The sequence below is a fragment of the Protopterus annectens genome, chromosome 12.part0 (genome assembly GCF_019279795.1).
Source record: "Protopterus annectens isolate FY-2018-M chromosome 12.part0, PAN1.0, whole genome shotgun sequence".
Taxonomy (NCBI): Eukaryota; Metazoa; Chordata; order Ceratodontiformes; family Protopteridae; genus Protopterus; species Protopterus annectens.
Window position 1 is genome coordinate 425,602,083 of NC_056746.1, and position 23,989 is coordinate 425,626,071.

At 43.9% G+C, this 23,989-nt stretch overlaps 1 protein-coding gene across 1 annotated transcript in view; it reads left to right on the forward strand.

Annotated features, from left to right (window-relative positions):
• Positions 1-23,989, forward strand: part of PDPK1 (3-phosphoinositide dependent protein kinase 1) — a 1,584,105-nt gene that overhangs the window by 918,837 nt on the left and 641,279 nt on the right. The window contains exon 11 of the mRNA XM_044088924.1: positions 19,589-19,685. Within this exon, the coding sequence (XP_043944859.1) occupies positions 19,589-19,685 (97 nt within the window). The remainder of the gene's footprint in view (positions 1-19,588; positions 19,686-23,989) is intronic.

The window sequence follows — 23,989 nt, forward strand, 5'->3', positions numbered from 1 at the left end:
TGACACTTTTATATCCCAGGCGCTCTGACGTCGGGGAAGGGGCGACGACAGCGGACCCAGACTTTGGAATCCGGCCGACCGAAGGGCTGCCTGAGGCAGGACAACCCATATGTGATGACTGCAGATGCATACCTATCGGACATCTACATTTATGGTAGGTACAAAACTGTACTTTTCCAGGGTTCCACTGGAATACCATCTTTTCCTGGAAACTGTCTTGAAGATTGATTACACATCACTATTTTATCTCATCCCCTCCTATCTTAACTGTTAGTTGTTGAGCCTTATCTGCCTCTAACCTTGGCATAATTTAGTCCATAAATATTTCCATTTGTGCTCTTTCTTGATTTCCTCATTTCTGTACTTTATATAAATTTTCAAAAATTTTTCAAGAATATTTCTCAAACCCCTTCAGGATCTCTAATTGTATTTCTTGTTATAGGCTCCCTAAGTTTGGCAGCAGCCCTTTCTACTTTCTGCTGCTTGTTGAGAAAAAAGGTTTTATCCCTTGGAGGTATCAAAAAATAGTTGCTTAAACTCATGCATGTTTTCCAGTTTCTCTTATTTTCTCTCTAACATTCTGCATTTGCTGCACCTCTTGTTCTCTGAGGTTCCTCTTATTCTGCAATACATTTAACTTTGTCAGCTCCTCTAAGTAATTCCTATTATTTCATAATCATATCTTTATTTCTAACCTGTTTTTAAACTCCATTTTCATTTTATCCCACTCACTAGGTATAACTTCTAAAGCTATTTCTATCTTCACTTATAACTCTCAAAGAATGTCCACTTCAGTAATAACTCTCAAATGATTTACACTGCTCAGTCCTTAAATTCCTGCCTTAAACGTATAGGTGGGAAAGTGCCAGTGTCTCATGTTTGTTTATTGCACTCTACTTTTATGTTAGATGTTCATCGTGCGTACAGCTGCAGTCATAACAGATGGGTTCTCCTGCCGTCAGGCGGGCCCTCTGTCGGCCGAATTCCAAAGTCTAGGTCCGGCGTCGGTTGTCGTCGCTTCTTCCCTGATGTCAGTGCGACAGGGGTATAAAAGAACCAGCCAATGCCATTTTCTTCAGTCTTTCTTGCTGCGCGGTGCCCGAAGCAGAAGCAGTTCGCAAGTGCCGGTCGGCCAGCTCCTGAGATTACGAATATTTTTCAACCGAAGACTTCTAGAAAGCTAAGTACCCCGTTGGGGAAACTTTTCTTGCCTCAGACCGATGTCAGACAAAGTTAATAATTGCATTTCATGTGGGAAGCAAATACCGCATAAGGATTTCCATTCCCTCTGTATACCTTGCTTAGGCCCAGACCACGACGTCTCGGCCTGTCGTTTTTGTGCTACATTCAACAGACGCACTATTAAGCGTCGGGCGGAGTTCGCCCAACACTATTTTGGCAAAAAGTTTAACTACTACATGTCGGATAAGACTCCAATTTTGAGTAAACGACATAAAGATAAGGACTGACATACGAGGTCCGCGACTTCTACCGACACCACGCTAAAGACGACTACATGTGCTCCGGTTCTCAGCAAGGCGCCTACGCAGCCCCTGACTACCGATGACACTTCACTAGCAGTGTCCTCTGTGCCCGAGGTCACAGGCTGTTCGGCCCACACCCTGACTACAGATACCGAAGCCACTCTTGGCGGGGAAACTCAGAGTTCAGACAGGCCTGCCACCTCTCAAGGTGTCTTCAGGCCTTCTTCTTTTTCCATTAAAGCTTACACTAAATCTAAAGCAGCCATGCATTCTAAAAGACAAGCTCCACAGGGCCCCTCTCAAGGCCCCATGCCTAAAAAGCAGATGCTCAAAATGGCTGAGGATTTGATTACTCTTATCAGGGGTTCTCAACCCCCCCCCCCCCCCGGACAAAAGGCCCAGAGTGGAGGAAGAATACCTTTCCTCGGACCAGGCCTCCATTACTTCAGAGCATTCTGAGGACCAGGAACATTCTTAGTCCCCATTCAAAGTTTCTGATGCAGAGGAGTCCATTCCCTCTGTCTCCCCCCTGAGGATTACTCTTTTGGGGAAACCTTGCATACCTTAAGGGAACACTTCCACTGGGAAGTCCAAGAGTACTCAGACTCCAAGAAAAGGCTCAGGGATTTCCTCTTGCTCCCTCAGCACAGGCCTCTGGCTATACCTCCTGTCTTAGACATATTAGATGATGTGTATTTAGAGGCCAGCCTTAACCCAGATTCTTTACCTCCAGCTCCAGTCAAGCCTGACAGGTATTATCGGGTGCCTGATTCACACCAATTCCTATACAAAAGCCATGCGGCTGACCCAGAAACTATTTCACAGGGTCCCAAGGGAATTAAGGCCTCCACTGCCAAAAATCCATTACCTTCAGAGAGAGATTCCAGAGCTTTAGAAAGGTGGGGGAAAAAGGTATACACCTCGGCCACTTTAACCATGAGGGCATTAAACTGTCAGTTCCATATGTTAAAGTATCAACAGTTTTTGTTATCTCAGTTGAAAAGCAAAATGTCACAACCTGAACAACCAAACTTGAGGGAGTTGCAGGATTTGTTGCATAGTGCAGAGCAAGTGGGTAAACATACCTTGCAATGTGGTTTTGATGCTTTAGAGGCCTCTTGTAGAGCTGCTGTTACAGGATCAGTCATACGTAGACATGCTTGGCTCAAAGAGCAAACCTTACCAGACCATGTCAAAGCTAAATTACTAGATGCACCTCTTCAAAAAGATGTATTGTTTGGTGTTAAAGCTGAGGAGATATTAAAGAAAATGGAGGAAAAGGCAAAATCCATGCAAACAGTGAAAGATTTCCTACAGGTACAACCGCCAGATTTCAGTAGAAATTGGCCTTCAAAAAATTGGTCCTTTCCAGCCACAGACAGACCTCAAAGAGGTAGATACATGTGCCCGAGAGGTAGAGGGCAATCTCAAGGATCATGTAGAGGCGGACAATGGCAAACACCTACACCAAGAGGGGGTGAGGATAGTTCACAGCCATTCAGAAAGCAGACCTAATGACTTTCCCCTTTACATGCAAAGCAAGGCTCAAATGGCAGCACCTTTAGGCAGAAAACTGGCATTGTTTTCGAAAAATTGGCATATTGTCACAAAAGACAAATGGATCCTGGACATTATAGACAGAGGCTACAGATTCCACTTTCACACCCTTCCAAAAATGAGAGGCATGCCAAACCTGCCACACAATCAAAGGGCAGAGGCACAAAAACAAATTTCAGATCTCATGGACATGAAAGCTATTCAAGAGGTACCTGCACAAGAACAGGGTCAAGGTTTTTATTCCAGACTATTCCTGGTACCAAGGAAGGGCAAAGATTGGAGACCTATTTTGGACCTATCCATCCTAAACACATATTTACTCGTACCAAAGTTCAAGATGCTCACATTACAGCAGCTTCTTCCCATGCTGGGCAAGGAGTCTTGACTGGTGACATTGGACCTCAAGGAGGCATACCTGCATGTCCGAATCAGACAAGATTGCAGAAGATACCTCAGATTTCTTGCAGGTTCATCCCATTATCAATTCTCTGCATTGCCCTTTGGCTTATCTACTGCCCAGAGTGTTCACGAAATGCCTGGCATCAGTAATTGCCTTCTGCAGACTTCAAGGGATACAAATATACCCATATCTGGACGACTGCCTGATCCAAGCGGACAGCAAACACACTCTTCTGAAACACCTGGCGTTTGTAATAATGTTGTTGAAATCTCTGGGATACACAGTCAACAAAAAGAAGTCAAGACTAATACCCTCTCAAACAATAATTTTCCTGGGTGCCAGCTTGGATACAAACATCCAGATGGCCTACCTCACGCCAGAGAAACAAGGGCAATTAACTCAATACTTCAGAAAACTGGCATCCTTCACCAGGCTAACTGCAAGGAAAATCCTGCAGGCTCTGGGACTCATGGCATCTTGCATCCTGCTAATCCCATGTGCAAAGCTGCATATGAGGAAACTTCAATGGTACCTAAAAAAGTTATGGTCTCAGCACAGCCACAGTTTGGAAACAATCATACTACTGATTCCATGTCTTCAAAAGGAATTTCTGTGGTGGGCTCAAGCATGCCAAAGAAACATAGGTCTCCCATTCTGCAAGCCTCAAACAAATTAAGTCATCACAACAGACGCCTCGGACTACGCCTGGGGGGCGCACATGACAGATCGGTGCATTCAGGGCAAATGGTCACAAAAAGAAAAGCACCTACACATAAGGAAATGCTAGCAGTAATAAATGCTATTATGGCTGTCAAAGACCTACTGCATCCAGGGCAGCTATTGATAAGAACAGACAACACCACAGTGATGTGGCACATAAACAGGGAGGGGAACTCATTCATATCCCCTGTGCAGACTAGCCATGTCCCTTTGGAACACTGCTCTGGAATTGCAAATCCAACTTCAAGCACAATTCCTGCTAGGGAAGGAAAACACACTGGCAGACAACCTGAGCAGAAATATGACAGATCCACACGAATGGAAGTTGCATCCTCAAGTTTTTACAATGATAATTCAAGCCTGGGGAAGGCCAGACATAGATCTCTTTGCCACCCACAGAAATTACCAATCGACAAAGTTCTGCTCAAGGACCTTTCATCCACAGGCCTGGAAAGTGGATGCATTCTCTTTCAGTTGGACAACAGTGACGGTTTATGCCTTTCCACCTCTTCCACTGCTGACCAAAGTTCTATTAAAAGCCAGAGCAGACAGACCAAAGATGATTCTCATTGCTCCAGACTGGCCAAGACAACACTGGTACCCACTCCTGAGGAGCCTGACTCATTCCCCACCATGGATCCTGCCTCTAATGCCTCTTCTACTGACTCAGCACAACTTCAAAACTCTTCACAGTCAGCTGAAAACACTCAATCTAGCCGCATGGAGAATTCCTTAAATTCACAGCAGACCCTACTCTCCAAGGAGGTGCAGGATGTCATTTTGGAGGCCAGAAGGCCTTCTACTAGAAAAGCCTACTCCGCAAAATGGAAATGGTTTTGTCTCTGGAATCAGAAAAAGGGTCAGAATCCTGGAATACTGAATTTACCTCAAATACTACAGCACCTAGCCGAGCTGCTAAGCAGTGGACTTTCATTCTCCTCCATCAAAATCCATGCCTCAGCCATTTCTGCAGAGTACAACACTGATCCTCTTTATTCTCTCACCCTCTGTTAAGACCGTTCTTCAGAGGGGCTAAGAATATAACATCCCCAAGGAAGCAACCAGTACCGGCTTGGGACCTCAATTTAATTCTAGAAAAACTAACCCTACCTCCTTTTGAGCCAGCTGCTTCAACAGATCTGCAATATTTGTCATGGAAAATAGCCTTCCTTCTAGCTATCACCTCAGCACGCAGGGTTTCGGAACTACAAGCCCTCATGGCTGTGTGCAGCCTTTCATCATTTTCCATCAGGACAGAGTTTCCTTACGAACCAATCATTCATTTATGCCAAAGGTAGTATCCAGGGTAGCCTTGAATCAGGCTATCCACTTACCTACATTTTACCCTAATCCACAAAACAAAGGGGAGACGCTACTACATTCCTTGGACATTCACAGACAGCTCCATTATTATTTGGACAGAACAAAGCCTTTCAGAAAATCAGAGCAACTCTTTGTGTCCTATGCTACAGGTGCTCAAGGGAAGCCTATTTCCAAACAGACAATCTCAAAATGGATAGCCCACTGCATACGCTTTTGTTACTCTTTTCATGGTAAAACTGTATCTACAGGCATAAGATCTCACTCCACAAGGGCCACAGCCACCTCTGCTGCCTTCCTCAGGGGGGTTCCTACCAAAGATATTTTGGAAGCAGCCACTTGGAGTTCTGTACATACTTTCTCCAAGCACTATCACCTACCATTATACTCCAAAACTAGAGCGGGCTTTGCCACTGCAGTCTTGCAGGGCATCCTGGCTCCACCTAGATGTCCTTCAAGGATGCATCTGCAGTCCTTACAAATGGGTTGTCCTGTCATCAGGCAGCCCTTCGGTCGGCCGGATTCCAAAGTCTGGGTCTGGCCTCGGCTGGTGTCGCACTTCACCCGACGTCATTGCTGCAGTTCTTCGGGTATTAAGGCATCAGCCGACGCCATTTTCCTCAGTCTTTATTGCCGCGTGGCGCCCGAAGCAGAAGCTGTTCGCAAGTGCCGGTCGGTCAGAACCAGAGATTACTACTACCGAATACTTCTACTACTACCGAAGACTTCTAAAAAGCTAACTACCCCGTTGGGGACTCTTTCTTGCCTCAGCCGATGTCAGAAACAGTGAATAACTGTTTAACTTGTGGGAAACAAATACCTCATAAAGATTTCCACTCTTACTGCTTACCTTGTTTAGGCCCAGACCATGACGTAGCAGCTTGTCTAGCCTGTGCTTCTTTTAACCGACGGACGCTTAGATGTCAGTCGGAATTTGCTGAGGAGTTTTTCGGCTCCGATTAGTTCCACTTAGTGCCTACCACCCCTTTATTAGTTTTGGGATTCTACCCATCTGTTATGACTGCAGCTGTATGCACGATGAACATAGTACAGTTTTGTACCTACCATAAATGTAGATGTTCGAGTGCTAATACAGCTGCAGTCCAGGTTTCCCTCCCTCCTTCCCCTCTTGGGACAGGCCTTATGGCTAACACCTCCTCATACAACCTGATTGGGGTATTCTTTTATGGTGCATTTGCTTGCAACTACTGTTTTTTGATTATATTGCATTTGCTTTACTACATAAATTTATGTTTTGCCTTCCTTCTGGGGGCACCTGACATCTGGGGCAAGAAAAACTGAAGAAAATGGCGTCGGCTGGTTCTTTTATACCCCTGTCGCACTGACGTCAGGGAAGAAGTGACGACAACTGACGCTAGACCTAGACTTTGGAATTCGGCCGACCGAGGACCCGCCTGACGGCAGGAGAACCCATCTGTTATGACTGCAGCTGTATTAGCACTCGAACATCTACATTTATGGTAGGTACAAAACTGTACTTTTTTATTGCTGCATGATCTGAAATTGTTATTGGATGTGTATCAACGCTTTAAGTTAAATGCAAATGCTCCTGTGAAATATACTATGTCCTTCCATATCAGTGTTACAGTGTTCTTTGTAGTAGGGACCCCCTGCCAAAGGTAGGCCAATGTCTGGCCAGTATACAAAATCCTTTAGGTTGTAATGGGCATGTCTCACACACGTTGCTTGTGCATGGCCTAGGGCATAAAGTTGTACCATCCTCAACTTCTTTGCTGGCAGCCAAATTGGTCTGAATGCTTGTTCATCTGCTGGTTTCTGCCACTTTCAGATAAGTGCCCTTTTGGGGTTTTTTGATTTTCTTAAGTTTCACCTTGTTTCTGGCTGCTTATTTTCATGTCATCCAGAAAGGAGAAATACCAGTGCAGGAGACAGATTCACCATAAAGATAGTCACAAGCAGTGTTTGTTCCATTTAGGTGCTTCCCCCGACAATGCATCTTGTGAGATTTGTCAAGCTTTCACCCCTAAGACATTACAGAGACTGCTTTCTTCCCTTGTGATTTACTTGGAGAGCCAATGACTTAAACTGTTGGCTAAGGATGTCATGGAAGGACCTTCCCAGCCCGAGGGTCAGCTGTCTGCCAAGATAAAGACCAAGAAAGCTTGGTCTGATTTTTTTGGCTGTACTGCCTCCGCTGGACACCTGTCTTGAGGCTGGTGAAAGCCAGGAGGATCATCTGGTTTCTGTCAGATTCCTCTGCTGTGAATGCTTCTAAGGCTGACATAGCTCAGATGCCACACAATTTCATGGAGGTTTTGCAGACATCTGTTTCGGCTGTACAGGAGGAACCACTGCTGATTATTACTGAAGGGCCTAGGGGTGCTCCTCAAATTTTAGTGAGGCAAGAGCCTGCAAATAACATTGAGTTTTGCCAAGGGTCAGAGCCTCCCAGATTTTTCAAGGTTGATGTCCCACTTAAAAAGAAAACTAAACTGCTCCAAAAGATCCTCTGAGTAAATTGCAAAACTTCTCTCAAGGCGTGTTTAATGCCTGTATGGCTGTTAAGCCTCCATAGAGAGTTTCTGTTCAAGCTGCTTCCTGGTCTTCTACCCCCTCTTGAGACCCAGGAACAGGATTATTCTTAGGAGGATGCTGATTCTGATGAAGGGTCCCTTAGGTATTGCTCCCCTTTCCCATATTCCTTTGCCATTTGACTGTGGTTCTGAGAAAGAAGAGTCTGTCAGTCCTAACTCTCCTTTTGAGGAGATTTCCTTTGGTGATACTATTTCCAGAATGATGGATTATTTTTAAATGGGACTGTGCTCAGGTGTTTTGATTCAGAAGAGGTACTATGAGCTTCTACAAATGGAGGCTCGTAGACCCTCTGCTGTTCCTCCTGTTCTTGCTGGATGCTTTTTCCACTGCTTCTCAGGTTCCTCATTCCCAACCCCCTACTCACAAAAAACCTGACAAGTTTTATAAAGTGCCTGAGGATTGCAAGTTTCTGTATGTGTCCCTCTGCTGACCCCTCTGTGATGTTAGTTGCTTCTGATAAGTCTTCCAGATTGTTTCCTTCCACTAAGTTGCTTCCATCTGATAAGGATAGCAGAACAACGAAGAGGCTGGGTAGAAAGTTGTATACTTGTTACCCTAGCCTTTAGAGCTGTCAGACACATGGCTAGATACGTTCTGGATAGTCTTTCTCAAGCCTGTCAGACTTTTTCAGATTTTCCTGATTCTGAGGGGAAGGCTCCTGTTCTTGCTTTGCTATGGACAATGTCCTAAGTAGCTCATTATTCCATTAAATGCAGCTATGATGCAGCTGATGCTGTATCTAGGGCTGCTGCTTTTGGATCTATTTTGAGGGATGTATACCTGGCTGAGACTTCAGCCTTTGCTTGATGATATCAAGGCTAAACTGATGGATTCTCCCCTGGATAATAAGGATTTGTTTGGTTCTGTCTCTGTGGAGTTGCTTAAGCCCCTGCAAGAAAAGGGCAAGGCCTTACAGGAGTTGGAAGTATATTTTTGTCTCCCCTGTGCCCATGTTTCAGAGGAATTATCCTTATAAGCCTGCTTTTGTCCGTAGACAGTCTCACCCTTCCCCCAAATGTAAAAAGGGTGGTAGGAGGACACTCCCCCTGCTAAGGCTGCCCAAACTCCTGCGCAGAAGTCTCCTTTTCCTGACAAGCCAGGTGTTGTCTGACTGTCCTTGCCCTATTCTCAGATGCATTCCTCTCTCTACAGCTCTCTCTCTGTTCCTTCCTATTTGGCTGAAGATCACCCAAGACTCCTGGGTTCTTTCGATTATTCACCAGGGTTATTACATGGTTTGGAAATCCTTTACCCCTTTACTGAGCATTCTTGAGCTGCCTCAGGAACAAACTGCCCTTTTTTCCAGAGGTGCTTCAGAGCCTGTTGGCTCAAGGAACTATTCAGGAAGTTCCAATCATTCCTCTCAAGTGTACCTCATTACGAGGAACGTATTTCATTTTGGGGTCTTAAAAAGTTCATGTTCCTCGAAGTTCCTCAAAGTTCCACATTGAAAGTGTCCGTCACACATTCATTGTTAAGATTTTTTTTTAAGTGAAATCCATGGTAGATAGAAATTAATCATATTAATTCATTAAAGGACGATCTTTGAGTAAAACTAGCATAGTTTAACCATCCTATGACCTTCCTAGTTGAAGCTGTTAGTAAGCCATTAGTATGTGTTCCACATTTTGCCTATTTGTTCCACATTTGAAGGCGAATGTTCCTCATTTTGGAGATGGAAGGTTGAGAGCTATGGTTCCAATTTCTCAAAGGGGGAAGGGATTTTATTTCAGAATGTTCTTGGTCCCCAGGAAAGAAGGCAGTGGGAGACCCATTCTGGAACTTTCTCAGCTAAACACCTTTTCAAAGGTCCCTTCCTTTCAGATGCTATCCCTTCAAACCTGGTTTCCTCTGCTACTTCCTCAGGATTTTTTGTTTCCCTAATTTCAAGAATGTTTATCTACCCATTACTAGTCATCCCCTTTTCAGGAAGTTTTATATTTCTCTATTGCTTCCTGGCATTTTCAGTTCTCTGCTTTGCCCTTTGGCCTCTCTACTGCACCAAGGGTCTTCATCAGATGCTTCACTCCTGTGATTGCTTTCTGCAGGTTAAGGGGTACTGGTCTTTCCCCTACCTGGACAACCTGCTTATTCAGGCCTCCACTCCAGGGATCTTTCTTCAGCATCTACACTTGGCCATTTCTGTCCTGCAAATCCTGGGGTTTACTATACATTTCTAGAAGTCTTTCCTGATTCCCTTCTCAGGATCATGTTTTTCTGGGATGCAAGATCCGTACTGCTCCAGTGCTACCTTTTACCATGGCCTTAACTCTCATTGCTTTCTTTCAGTCCCTTCTTATGGCATCAGTCACAGCCAGAAAATTTCTAAGGACTCTGGGTTACATGGCTTCCACCATTCCTATGCTCCCTCTAGTGAAATTCTACATGAGAAAGCTCCACTGGTTTCTAAAGTCAGTTTCTAAAGTCAACATTCTCATCATTTATGTTTTCTTGTCCCTCTTCTTCCATGCCTCAAGCTGGAACTTCAGTGGTGTATTCATCAGTTGTCCCTCAACCCAGGGCTTCCTTTTACCTCCACTCCCCTCTCAGGAACTTTTCACAGATACCTCAGATGTGGGATAGGAGGGCTCCTTTGCCCCCCCCCCCAAAAGTGCAGGGCCTTTGGTCGCTTCAACAAAAGAAAGACCACATCAGTGTCGAGAGAGGAGAGCTCTTTTGCTGGTTCTTTAGGCTTTTCATTCTCTCTTCCTTCCATGGCCTCTCATTGTCCTCACAAACAATACCACAGTCATGTAGTATTTCAGCAAGTGAGGGGGGTTAAGGTTTTATCCATGTGAAGCAGAGTTCCGCCGTAACCCAATTAAAGTGCAACTTGGACAGTTGGATGGGAAACTGGAAATTCATCCCTGATTGGGCACCTCTCTCTAATGGACACACATAACCTGTAAATGGTTAATCTCCCAGGCCCATGCTTACACTTAGCATGGGTATCAGAACTTGTCAGAGATTTGGGATGCATGGCTTGACTTAAAAATGCCCTTGCGGTTGTTAGCCTAGTATATACCCAAGAACCTATATGAGCCTGTCTCCTATGTAGGTTAGCTCTTCAGGTTTGGGAGCTGGCTATCCATTGTCAGGTGACCCTTCAGACAGTTTACATTCCCTCAGATCATAACATAGTGGCAGATTCGGTGAGCAGGTCCATAACGCAATACTCCGAGTGGATGCTTCACAGGAACATGTTTCTGGACATTGTCCACCTGTCGGGTACTCCTCAAGTAGATCTATTTGCCTCACCTCTGAATAGACAACTTCCTGTGTTTTGTACCAAAGTCCCATGCCCTGTAGCCTGGAAGGTGAATGCCCTCTCTTTTTCTTGGACGGGGATGTTTCTTTATGTCTTCTCACCTCTTCCTTTCATTCCGAATGTCCTGTTCAGGATAAAACAGGATGCTTCCAATCTCTTGCTGATGAGACACTCTTGGCCCAGACAGCATTGGTTTCTTCCTCCTCTGTATCTTGCCAAGGGCAGTCATCACAAGTTACCTCACAGGGTGGACCTACTTACACAAGACCAGGAATCTCTCATCCATCCCCACCTGTCCACTTTTCAGTTAACATTATGGATGATAGGGGTTTGATCCCTTATAGACACCTTTTTTCTGAGGACATTCTTCAGGTCCTGCAGGAGGCCATGAAACCCATTACTAGCAAATCTTACTTATCCACATGGAAGAGGTTTTCTTTTTGGTGTCTTTCTCGTAACCTGGATCAGCTTACAGTGGATGTTCCGTTGGTTCTCTCTTACTTGTATGAATTGCTCAATGCTGTTTTGGCATAGTCTTCTGTTAAGGCCTGCCTATCTGCTGTCTCTGCTTGTTTGCCTTTGACTCCCCCTTTAGCTTCTACATTTGAAGCCAAACAGTTTCTTAGAGGTGTCCTTCATATTTTTCTTCCCAGGAAGCATGTCCCTCCTTACTGGGACCTTAATTTTGTTTCTGAAAAATTGACTCTGGCTCCTTTTGAGCCTGTTGCTTCAGTCACTTTACACCATTCTTCTTGGAAGACTTTTGCCTTTTTGGCCCTTAATTCTGCCAGATGGGTGTCTGAGCTGCAAGCTCTTGCGATTGTTCCTCATTTTTTTTTAGTTTTCCATAAGGACAGGGTGTCCCTTCGTACTAATCCTTCCTTTATGCCCAAGGTGGTTAATGAGTTGTCTCTTAGTCATTCTATTCATTTGCCCACTTTTTTTGTTCTCCGCAGTCTGCTAGTGAAAAGGTTTTACACACCTTGTATTTGCATAGACCACTCTGATATTATCTGGATAAGACTAAAGCTTTTTGTAATTCTTAACAACTTTTTGTTTCTTTTCAATTTAGGTCTTTAGGTGTGGCTGTTTTCCAAGCAGACCATTTATTGGATATCTAAAGCCATTTCTTTTTGCTATTCTCTTCATGGGAAGAACCTTCCTCCTCCTGTTAAGGCTCATTCTAATAGGGTTTTGACTTCTTCTGGTACTTTTTTCAAGAAGTTGGATACTAATTCTATTACTGAGGCAGCCACCTGGACTTTTGTGCATACCTTTACTAAGCACTACAAGTTGGATGTGATTTCTAGGGCTATTCTCCATGGCTTCTTAGAGGGCTGTGCTAGCCCTTCCTCCTCCCAGTCATCTTCCTGAGCTATTACACTCTTCCAAACAGTACAGCAACAGTGATACGGAAGGACATATAGCACAATTGTGTAAAATCTTACCATAATGGTAGATGTCCTCCTCTTCACTGTTGGAGTATTTGCTCCCTCCTCCCCCTTGTCCTTTTTCCTTCTGGATGTGTTTGCTACCTAATAATATCTTTGGACAGTCATTCCTACTGGGGCTTTTCAGTTCTGAGGATAGTACATCCAGACGCCACCTTTATGCCCTACACTGTGTGCGAGCAGCATACGTGTGACATACGGTGTACCCCATTACAACCTAAAGGTTTTTGTATACTGGCCAGACTTTGGGCTACCCTTGGCAGGAGAACCCTGTTGTAAAGAATACTGCAACAGTGAAGAGAAGGACATGTACTGTTATGGTAAAATTTTACACAACTATACTTTCTATCTAATCTAGGACAGCGTACCTTGAGGAATAATATATAAACCCTGTCAGAGTTCTTACTACTGAATTCACATATTTCATGCCAAATATTTTCATAATTTTCTTCAGAAATCTACCCTCTTTTGTTCTGCCTTTCCTGCTAGGCCTCCTTGATAACATGCACACTACTGCAAGTCAAGTTCCAGACCCACCAGTAAGTAATATTTCCTGCTGAAAGCTGATTTCTCCCAAAGTTTTCTTAAGCTCCATAATCTCAGTTTTTGGTGAATATAAACCCACACCAGTGTAATTCTCCATCCTTGCTAATGGCCCCTTACTATCACAAATTGTTTATCACTGTTGAATCCCCTCTAACAATTAGTAAAATTGCTCCCCTTTTCCTTTGTCCCTGAAATTCTGCTGAATATCCATCATGAAATCCTTTTTTGTCAAATTCACTTGCTCATTTCTTTCCAAGTCCATCTACTGCAGCATTGCTATTTGCACTCTGCACTTTTTAATATAATTCCAGTAGGTTTTCCTTTTCTGGCTATACCTAACAGGCCATTTATATTCCAAGATGTTATGGATAGTATAACCATTATGATAAAAAAATATATATATTGTTCCCACCTATGATACATGACCTTTTTTAGTGTTATTTTCAACTTTTGTGACGCATGCACGCACTGTTTTGTTTCTTCTCATCTCCATTTGATTGCATCTTTACTAATATAGGTCTTGTTTGCTTTCTTGAGGCCAGGTTTGGGGCATACAGTCGATGTGTTCTTTCAGTTAACAAATTCTGCTTTGGAACACCAGTCGAGTTGCTTGTGTGTGCTTTCATAAATTTTAATGCAGTATGCTCTTTCCATTTTCTCGGGTACAGCAGAGAATCTCAGGTTTTCTCTGCGTGCCTGTCTTTAAAATTTCCTTTTTTTTTTTTTGAAACAGCTCATCTTGAGAAGTCTCAAACTTGGCCTTTTTCTCTTCATTTCAGCCATTGAGTTTTGCAGTTTTGTTAGCTCATCTGAACAACAAGCTAGTGTCTATTTTTCAGCTTTATATTTATTTTAATCACATTTAACTACTACTGAATTATTTTGTCCTCTAAATTACTGGAGGGCTTTTTTTTGAACCAGAGCTGAACCTTGAACTGCTTTTACCTGAACAGCTGCAGAATTCTTCCAAGACGGTGTTTTCTTTTCACCATTTCTGGTTGATTTTCCAAATGTATTCTTTCCTGTCAACTATGCAGTGTAACTGAATTTATTCAGAATACTCTTTCAATGGCACTCCAGCTCTCCCAATGTGAAAACAGAAACTGAGAAAAATAAGTTTAAGCTGTTGATCAGTTTGCAGCCATCTTGGAAGTACTTATGATTTTTCCACCACTAATCCCAAATGTATTCAAAACAGACCTGACACTAATTGTTCTTGTTTGGCCAAGAAAAGCATGGCATATCTCCCTCATGATACAGCTGACCACTCAGACACTTTGGACGTCACCCCAGACCTCAAACTTCTGCTTTGAAGACTAGGATTCCAATTCCTCAAAATAGCTTGTTCCATTGAAGTTTTCAACATTGTTTAAAAAAAAAAAAAAAAAAAAATCTGTAAGGCCCACAACAAAGAAATCATGCCTTTGGAAGCGAGAGATTTGTAATTTGAGCAACAGTGGACTCCCAACTTCTCAACTATCACGTCTTTTGGACTGTTTATGAGGCAGACTTGGCATGTAACTTGTTTGTATTTCAGCAGTGCTAGCATTTATTCCAGTCCCCTGATAGTAAGTGACCCATCTGCCAGATGTTTTCTACAAGATCTACTCTTGAGACCATTGATGAAGCAAACATTACATGAGAGACTTCTGTTATACTTTTCAATTGTAAGGAAGTTTAACTTTACTCTGTAGTTTGGTGAATTGCAAGTCTTTGATTTGCCTTAGTTAATCCATGAACAAGAAGGTTGTTTCAGCCTTTCTACATCCTGATCTTCTAGAGGCAAAATTCTGGCTTTGTGGACGATGTCTAAGCATTTCCTGAATGAGGTCCTCTATCTTTGTTCTCTGATAAAGCACATTCCTCCACCTTTTTGATTGAACTTTGAGTGGACTCACCGATCCATTGTTTTTAACTCATTTTTTTCAGTGGACTTGGTGTTTGTGTCTTTGAAGACTGCTCTAATACCTCTCACATGCACCAGAATTTACAGTTCCAGGCTGACGTTTGCCGAGAACTTGTGCGTTGTTGCATATGATGATTTCAGAGCCATCACTGAGCTAATCTGCCAACTTTCCTGTGTTCTTGCCTACTACTGGCAGTGAACAGAGCACTTCATACCTCAGATGAGCCAAGCCAGTTGAGATGTTATTTCCACCAGGTGCATTAATTCAGGAAAGTGTAAGTTTTCTTTTTTATTCCACTTGAGTCAAGTTTCCAAAACATTCTCATTTGGCAAAAGTGCATTTTCTTTTGCGATTGTGTGCCAGTGGACTTTTGGCTGAAGCAATAATGATAAATTGCACAAACGCTGAAAATTATGTAAAAAAATAACAGATTTCTAAATTAAAAGGACTAAAAGTCTGAGTTGTTAATAAGCTGCTTTCTGTATCCATGGTACAGATATTACAGAATTGATGCCTTCCTTTTTAATTTGCTTATTGTGTGATTCTGAGCAAGTCACTTAACTAGACTGTGCCCCATGGGTCACCCCATGTAAAGGGGTAATTTGTCCACTGGACTTAACTAGACAACAAATAAGTTAAGAAAGTGTAGCTGTATAGGTGTGTTAGCTGTAATAAATCATGGTAACAAGTATACATCTTGCATCATAAAGGGAGTAGTTGGTAAACCACACATTTTTGTATCCCACTGGTTACATTCTAACCCTGAGGGTTTGGACTCTTGGAGAAAGGGCATAGATTTATTTCTGCATGAATCCAAATGTAATCCCCTGAGGTCAGATGACCTTAAGCTGAGAATAAATATGGGTGCAGTGGGTGTGTATAGTTTAAAATGCACCTCTCCACTGAAACAATTGCGCTTAAAATTTAAGAGTAAATTTATGCAAAACATTTAGAAATGTATTGCTATCTTCTTTTATCTTGTGGGTTACTTTTATGAGGAAGGTATTCTTAAGTAATAATAATAATGTACCTTAGACTCTAGTGAAGATGCAGACTACAGCAGCCACCACATGTAAATATTGTGATAATGATAACTGAGAGCATTAAAACCACCAAAGTTGCACAACATTAATTCATTAGCCAGCTCCACTGGCATAGAGCAATAAAGATCAGACTAAGGCTCAGACAACCCAAATTTGATTAGTAGATTTGGTACTGGGAGTTGAAGTGAGGGGGGAGTAATGAGGCTTTACCTGTAATCCCAGTAGAAAATGGGGCATGAAATGGCAGCTGGTATATGCCTGTGGGAGGACTTGGAAGATGCCACTGGGTTGTAGGATCAGGAACGTTCTCAGACCATGTATGATAGCAGTAGGTTGTACAGTACATCAACTCAGTGGGTGCTGCCATTGTTAAGCTATCACCTGTTTGAGCAGCAGTGACTGTCAAGCTCTTTCCTCCTTGTGAAAACTCACTACTTGTCAACTCTGTTCCTTTCCTTGGAAAGGATCGTTTGTGTACGCCTTCCCCTCTTACAACGTGTCTTGCACAAGATAAGGCAGGGCTCTTCCAGAATCTTGCTGGTGGCTCCCTTTTGGCCCAGACAGCATTGGTTCCCCCTTCTTCCTCAGTTGGCTAGGGACAGTCACCAAAAGTCACCTGTCCAGGTGGATCTTTTCACACAAAACAAGGGTCTCTCATCCATCCTCACTTGTCCAATCTTCAACTGGCACTGTGGTGATAGGGTTTTGATCCCTTTCAGCCACCTCTTTTCTGAGGACATACTTCGGACTTTGCAGGAGGCCAGGAAACTCACTACCAGGAAATCATATTTGTCCAGATGGAAAAGATTTTCTGTCAGAAGTCTCTCTAGCCATCAGAATTCCATATCTCTGGAGGTTTCTCTGGGTCTCTCTCTTGTGTAATCTTCTCCATGATGGGTTAGCATATTCTTCAGTTTAAAGCTCACCTAGTGACAATTTCTACCTGTCTGCCCTTACATCCTCCTTTGGCCTCTAGATTTGAGGTCAAGCAGTTTCTTAAATACGTCTTTCATGTCAAGCTTCAGACAGCCCATTCCACCTTCTTGGACCTCTGTTCTGTTCTTCAAAAATTGACTCAGGCTCCTTTTAAACCGGCTTCATTTTGCTTCCTTACAGCATTGTACTTGGTAGACTGTTTTCCTTTTGGCTCTGACTTGAGCTGAGTCTCTCTGAACTTCAGGCTCTCATGGCCATTCCTCCTTTCCTTATTTTCCACAAAGATAGGGTGTCTCTTCATATTAATCCTTATTTTATGCTCAAGGTGATTGAGATTTCCCTTAATCAGTCTATTTATCTTACCTCTGTTTTTTTTTTTTTCCCATTCACAGTGCCATTGAGAAGGTTGCTCACACCTTGGATTTGCATAGACAACTCGGATATGTGGACAAAACTGAAGTTATTTGCAAGTCTGAGCAGCTTTTTGTTTTCTTTCATCCTTGGTCTTTGGGTTTGGCCGTTGATAAGCAAGCCGTCTCTTTCTGGATTTCTAAGGCCATTTCTTTATTTTTTTACCATGGAAAATGTCTTTCCTTATCATTAAATACTCTTTCTGCTAGGGTTGTTGCCTCGTCTGGTGCTTTTTTCAAGGAGGTGGATACCAATTCTGTCCTTGAGGCTGCTACTTGGTCTTATGTTCATACTTTCACTAAGCATTACAAATTGAATGTTATTGCCAGGGCTGTCCTACATGGGTTTCTGGAGGGTTCTTCCTTGCCATCCTCCTACCAGGCTTCCTCTCGAGCTTTTGTACTCTCCTTTCAGTTAATAAATATTGCAGCAGTGATGCGGAAGAACATAGTACAATTGTGTGAAATCTTACCATAACAGTAGATGCCCTCTTTACTGTTGTAGTATTCGCTCCCTTCCTCCTGCCCTCTTTGCTCTAGCCTTGTTTCTTCTTGCCCTCCAGGCTGATGGACTCCTCTCCTTTTTCTCCTTCTGGATGTACATGTTTTTTCTTTGTCCCTACGGACATTCTGTGCCTCCTGCTACTTTCCAGTTCTGCGTTTGTGCATCTTTATTTGATCTTTATGCCCTAGACCTTGCACAGGGAGCACACGTGATGTACAATGCTTATAAGTACTAAATGCTTTGTTATACTGGCTGGTTATGAATACTGAAATATTGAAGAGAAGGGCATCTATTGTTATGGTACAATTTTACACAGATGTACTTTTGACAGCATAACTTGACAATTAAGTGTATGCTTTGAGATGAAATTTCAGATCATGTAGTCAACTGTTATTTCACTGACTGGTGTGATTTCTGGACACTAAATGCCAAGTGTACTTCAACATAGATAGTCTAATGTTTTTTCCTTACATTTTGTCCCCTTTTGTCCTTGTGATCAAGCTGAAATCACTTGATCTTTCTGTTCACCACCCCAACGCTTTCTCCCCTCCACCCACCCACACAGTCTTCCTAGAACACTGGGCGATTGAAGGTAGAGAGAGGGTAATTGTGGCTGGCATCAAAGATTTCTTTGCACGTTCCTAGTACCTCGTTTTGATCAGAAAGAATGGTATGAAAATGTTGATATATACTTCTGCCCAACCGAGGTACCCAGTTTCAGTGCTTCTGTTGTTCATGACAGACTTGTATCCCTTGAATCCCATTTTCTTGTCAGTGATTCCAGATCCTAGGCCACAATTTGAAACCAGATAATTTAGGGATTAGTCTGTGTCAACAATCTCTTCTCAGTGGTGCCTTCTCATAGGCAGTCTAATTTGTAGCATTGCTGTGCTGCTGTACTGTGTCTTGCAGTGTTTGCACTTGTATACAGCTTGTAAATTTTAAATGAAAGCTGTAAAAATATGGAGTTTTGACACAGAAGATTAATTTATTGTTTGTTTCCTTTTACTGTTTCGTAAACCCACTGAATTCACTGTATTTGCTTTTTGGGGTGTTGGATCCAAATTGTCATTGTTCTGGCACAGAGCCAGACATGCCCCCTTACTCATGCAGGGCTTATTTCACTGTAAGATGAAGGGGAAGAATGTGCCTTCAACAAGGGAGTCTGAGATCAGAAAAAGTAACCAGTCATTTGAAGCAACAGATGTGTCTCCTCTCACTTCACTGTGGGGCATAACAAAGATGAACTGATATTGTGAGTACCTGTGTATGTTGTTTGGTATATGTACTTAACAAATGTATTCATTATTTTCATTTTTTTTCATGTTCGCATAATTCATCTGAAGTGAGTTAAAGACTTATGCTCTGTCACTACTCAAGAAAAGCTGTTATAAATGGAGCTGCAGACTGAATGCTAGTAATGAAACTAGAAATTATTAATGTCGTAATGTATATTTTATATAGAAATGAATACCTCATATTTCAAAAAATCATCAAGCTGGAGTATGAATTCCCAGAGAAATTTTTCCCAAAGGCAAAGGATCTGGTAGAAAAACTTCTGGTGAGTCAATTTTCATAAGTCTTTATTTTGCTTTTGTATTTAGGTGTTGTTCTGACCCAGAAAACTGTAGTGCTTTATTTCCCTGATAAGCTCATTCAAAGGAGGTCCAGTTTGTAATTGTTGTTTGGTAGTCTACAACTCTCCTTGCTGTTTGGGTTATCTACTTTGAAGAAGTTACTAGCTTACTGTCCATACCAAGACTGAACTTGTGTGTCCAAGCTGCACTGCAGCACTATTGTAAAATGACCTGCTTTCTGACCTATGGTTAGTATTTCTTCTCTTCAAATCCATTGGAGATATCTGATGTTCTTCGTGTTTCACTGTTGCAGTCATCACATTTGGATTATCTGCTTGCAGTAAGAAGAAGAGCGGAAATTGTAGCTAGGCATTTTAGCAAGTCTTTTTCTCACCACGAAATGGCGTTGGTTGGTCAGCCGACTACTGATTTACTTACGAAAAAGAAAGACAAGGAGAAGGATAGGCCTCAAAAAGTTAGGTCCTCTGATGAGTCCGGTCAAAAGTCTGGTATTTCACAACTCACTACTACAGCTGAACTCAGTGTGGCGCCTTTGCGTCCACTGACACCAGCCGAAGAACCATCGCCGGCCTCTACCGAGACCAGTTCAGAGTCCGGTACACTGCCGGATCCACCACCCCCTACTGGAATGTCGACTCTTTTCTCACATGGTCTGGTCCGGAGCCTCTTTGCAGGCACTGGCTTCCACTGAGACACCTCTGACGACTAAAGCCAGGCTTAGACCGATGGCAACACCGCCGGTTAAATTAACCTTGCACAAGACTACCAATCTGCCCAGGCCCAAGCCTAAGACTACCCCCAAGAAGGTTCCTCCCCAAGGACCCAGTCACCGAACTACAACCAGCCAGCCTCCCCCTCAGTCAGAGCAACTGCTCAGAGTGGCAGTGGACTTGATGACTCTTATCAGGGGAAACCAGCCAGCCCCACCCTCCCACTCCAGCCAAAATAAAAAGGGACAACCTTCCCCAAGGTCCTCTTCGACCAGGAATCAGTAGAATCTGTTCTTGAGGAGTCAGACATGGAAGACCCACCCTTTGCAGCATTTGAGGACTCTGATGCTGATGATCCCATTCCGTCTGCCTCCTCTCACCACCTGAGGACCTTTCTTTTGGGGTAACCTTAAACTCCCTCAGAGAACACTTTCAGTTGCAGGCTCAAGATTAACCTCAGTCTAAGCTGAGACTGAGAGTTCCTTGACCTGCCTCAGCATAAGCCTCTGGCCATTCCTCCTATCCTGGATGTAGTAGAGGATGTCTTTCTAGAATCTGCCCTTTCAACAGACTCTCTCCCCCCAGCACTCAGGAAGCTAGACAGATATTATAGGGTGTAAGACGCCCCAACTATCTTTTTAAAAACCTTACTGCAGAACCTGAAGTCATTACTCAAGGCCCTAAGGGAGCTATGGCTAGATGTCCTTCAAGGATGCATCTGCAGTCCTAACATATGGGTTGTCCTGCCTCAGGCAGCCCTTCGGTCGGCCGGATTCCAAAGTCTGGGTCTGGCCTCGGCTGATGTCGCACTTCACCCGACGTCATAGCTGCTGTGAATTGGGTATAAAGGCATCAGCCAACGCCATTTTCCTCAGTCTTTCTTGCCGCGCGGTGCCCGAAGCAGAAGCTGTTCGCAAGTGCCGGTCGGTCAGATCCAGAGATTTCTACTACCGAAGACTTCTAAAAAGCTAAGTACCCCGTTGGGGACTCTTTCTTGCCTCAGCCGATGTCAGAAAAAGTAAATAATTGTTTAACTTGTGGGAAACAAATACCTCATAAGGATTTCCACTCTTAGTGCCTTCCTTGCTTAGGCCCAGACCACGACGTATCAGCTTGTTTAGCCTGTGCCTCCTTCAACCGACAGACACTTAGACGTCGGTCGGAGTTTGCAGAAGAGTTTTTTGGTCCCGCTTTTGCATATAAAATGCCGTCAGAGACTCCGACTACTCATTTAGCTAAAAAACGCAAGGAAAAGGACCGACACTCGCGGCCCGCGGTTTCGGCTGAAACCACTGTTAGGCCTACCGCGAGTGTCTCAGTTTCGGCTGAAACCCAGTCCTCGGTTCTTCCTTCGGCCGAAAGCATGCCTCCGACGACCGAGGCCTCAGAGGCCCCGGCTGAGTCAGCTACAGAAATTCCTACCGAAGAAGCAGGCTCACAAGAATTGTCCGACACCATTCCGTTGGACATTTCTACTCCTGCACGTGGGGCAGCTAGACCCCCTGCTTCTATGTCTATTAAGGCCTTCTCCAGGGCTAAAGCAGCTAAACTTTCCAAGGCCTTACCTACAAAAGCTCCCCCTCACAGACCTTCCTCAAGTTCTCAGATTCTCAGCCTCGCTGAGGACCTTATTTCTTTGATCAGGGGATCCCAACCTCACCCAGACAGGGCCTCACAACCCCCTCCTGAAAAAAGGCCTAGGACTGAACCCCCTGAACCTCTTTCCTCTGACTATTCCTCGGATGGATCAGATTTATCAGACCATCAGGAAGGGCCATACTCACCTTATGAGGATTCGGCTGCAGAAGACTCCATTCCTTCTGCCTCCCCCCCCAGAAGAATTTTCATTTGGGGAAACTCTTCATTCAATGAGGGAACATTTCCAATGGCAGGGTCAGGATTTTTCCGATTCTAGGAAAAGGCTAAGGACTTTTTTTACACTTACCACAGCATAGGCCTCTAGCCATACCACCTGTACTATCAGTTGTTGATGATGCATACAATGATGCCTGTTCAGCCCCTGATTCTCTTCCCCCGGCCCCTGCCAAACCTGACAGATATTACAGGGTCCCGGATTCTCATTTCCACTTGTACAAGGCCCATGCTGCAGACCCAGAAATCATTTCTCAGGGCCCCAAGGGTGTTGCAGCTGCCTCTGCCAAAAACCCCCTACCCTCTGAAAGAGAATCACGAGCATTAGAGAAATGGGGTAAAAAAGTTTATACATCTGCTACTCTTTCTGCCAGGGCTTTAAACTGTCAATTTCACATGATACAGTGCCAGGAATTTTTGTTAGATCAGCTGAATAAAAAGCTTTCCTCTCCTGAACCTTTAGACCGTAAGTCCCTTCAGGAGTTGGTACATAATTCTCAGCAGGTCAGTAATCATTTTTTAAAATGTGGCTATGATGCACTGGAGGCTTCATTTAGATCAGCTATGACTGGAGCAGTGATTCGAAGGCATGCCTGGCTAAAAGAGCAATCCTTGCCAGACCATGTTAAGTCTAAACTCCTAGATGCCCCTATGGAGAAACAAAGTTTATTTGGCTCCCCTGCACAGGAGGTACTAAAGAAAGTGGAAGAAAAAGCAAAATCTGTGCAAACAGTCAAGGATTTTCTGCAGGTCCAACCTCCGAGGTTCAGCAGAAATTGGCCTTCAAAGAATTGGTCCATGTCCTTCAAGGATGCATCTGCAGTCCTTACAAATGGGTTGTCCTGTCGTCAGGCAGCCCTTCGGTCGGCCGGATTCCAAAGTCTTGGTCTGGCCTCGGCTGGTGTCGCACTTCACCCGACGTTATAGCTGCAGTTCTTCGGGTATAAAGGCATCAGCCGACGCCATTTTCCTCAGTCTTTCGAAGCAGAAGCTGTTCGCAAGTGCCGGTCGGTCAGAACCAGAGATTACTACTACCGAAGACTTCTAAAAAGCTAAGTACCCCATTGGGGACTCTCTCTTGCCTCAGCCGATGTCAGAAAAAGTGAATAACTGTTTAACTTGTGGGAAACAAATACCTCATAAAGATTTCCACTCTTACTGCTTACCTTGCTTAGGCCCAGACCACGACGTAGCAGCTTGTCTAGCCTGTGCTTCTTTCAACCGACGGACGCTTAGACGTCGGTCGGAATTTGCTGAAGAGTTTTTCGGCTCCGCTTTTGCTTACATTATGCCGTCGGATACTCCGACTACCCAAATTTCTAAAAAGCGCAAGGAAAAGGACCGACACTCGCGGTCCGCGGTTTCGGCCGAAACCACGGTTAAGCCAACCGCTGGTGTCTCTGTTTCGGCTGAAACAGAGTCCACGGTTCTTCCTTCGGCCAAAAACTTACCTCTTACCGAGGCCTCATCTAGCTTGGCTGAATCTGCTACTGAAATCCCACCTGCTCTTGCAAGTTCACAGGATTTATCTGACACTATCCCTTTGGATATATCCACCCCTGCACGTGGAGCTGCTAGGCCTCCTGCATCCATGTCGATTAAGGCCTTTGCCAGGGCTAAAGCAGCAAAAACTACCCAAACTTTGCCTGCTTAGAACCCCCCTCACAGGCCTAGCTCTAGTTCAC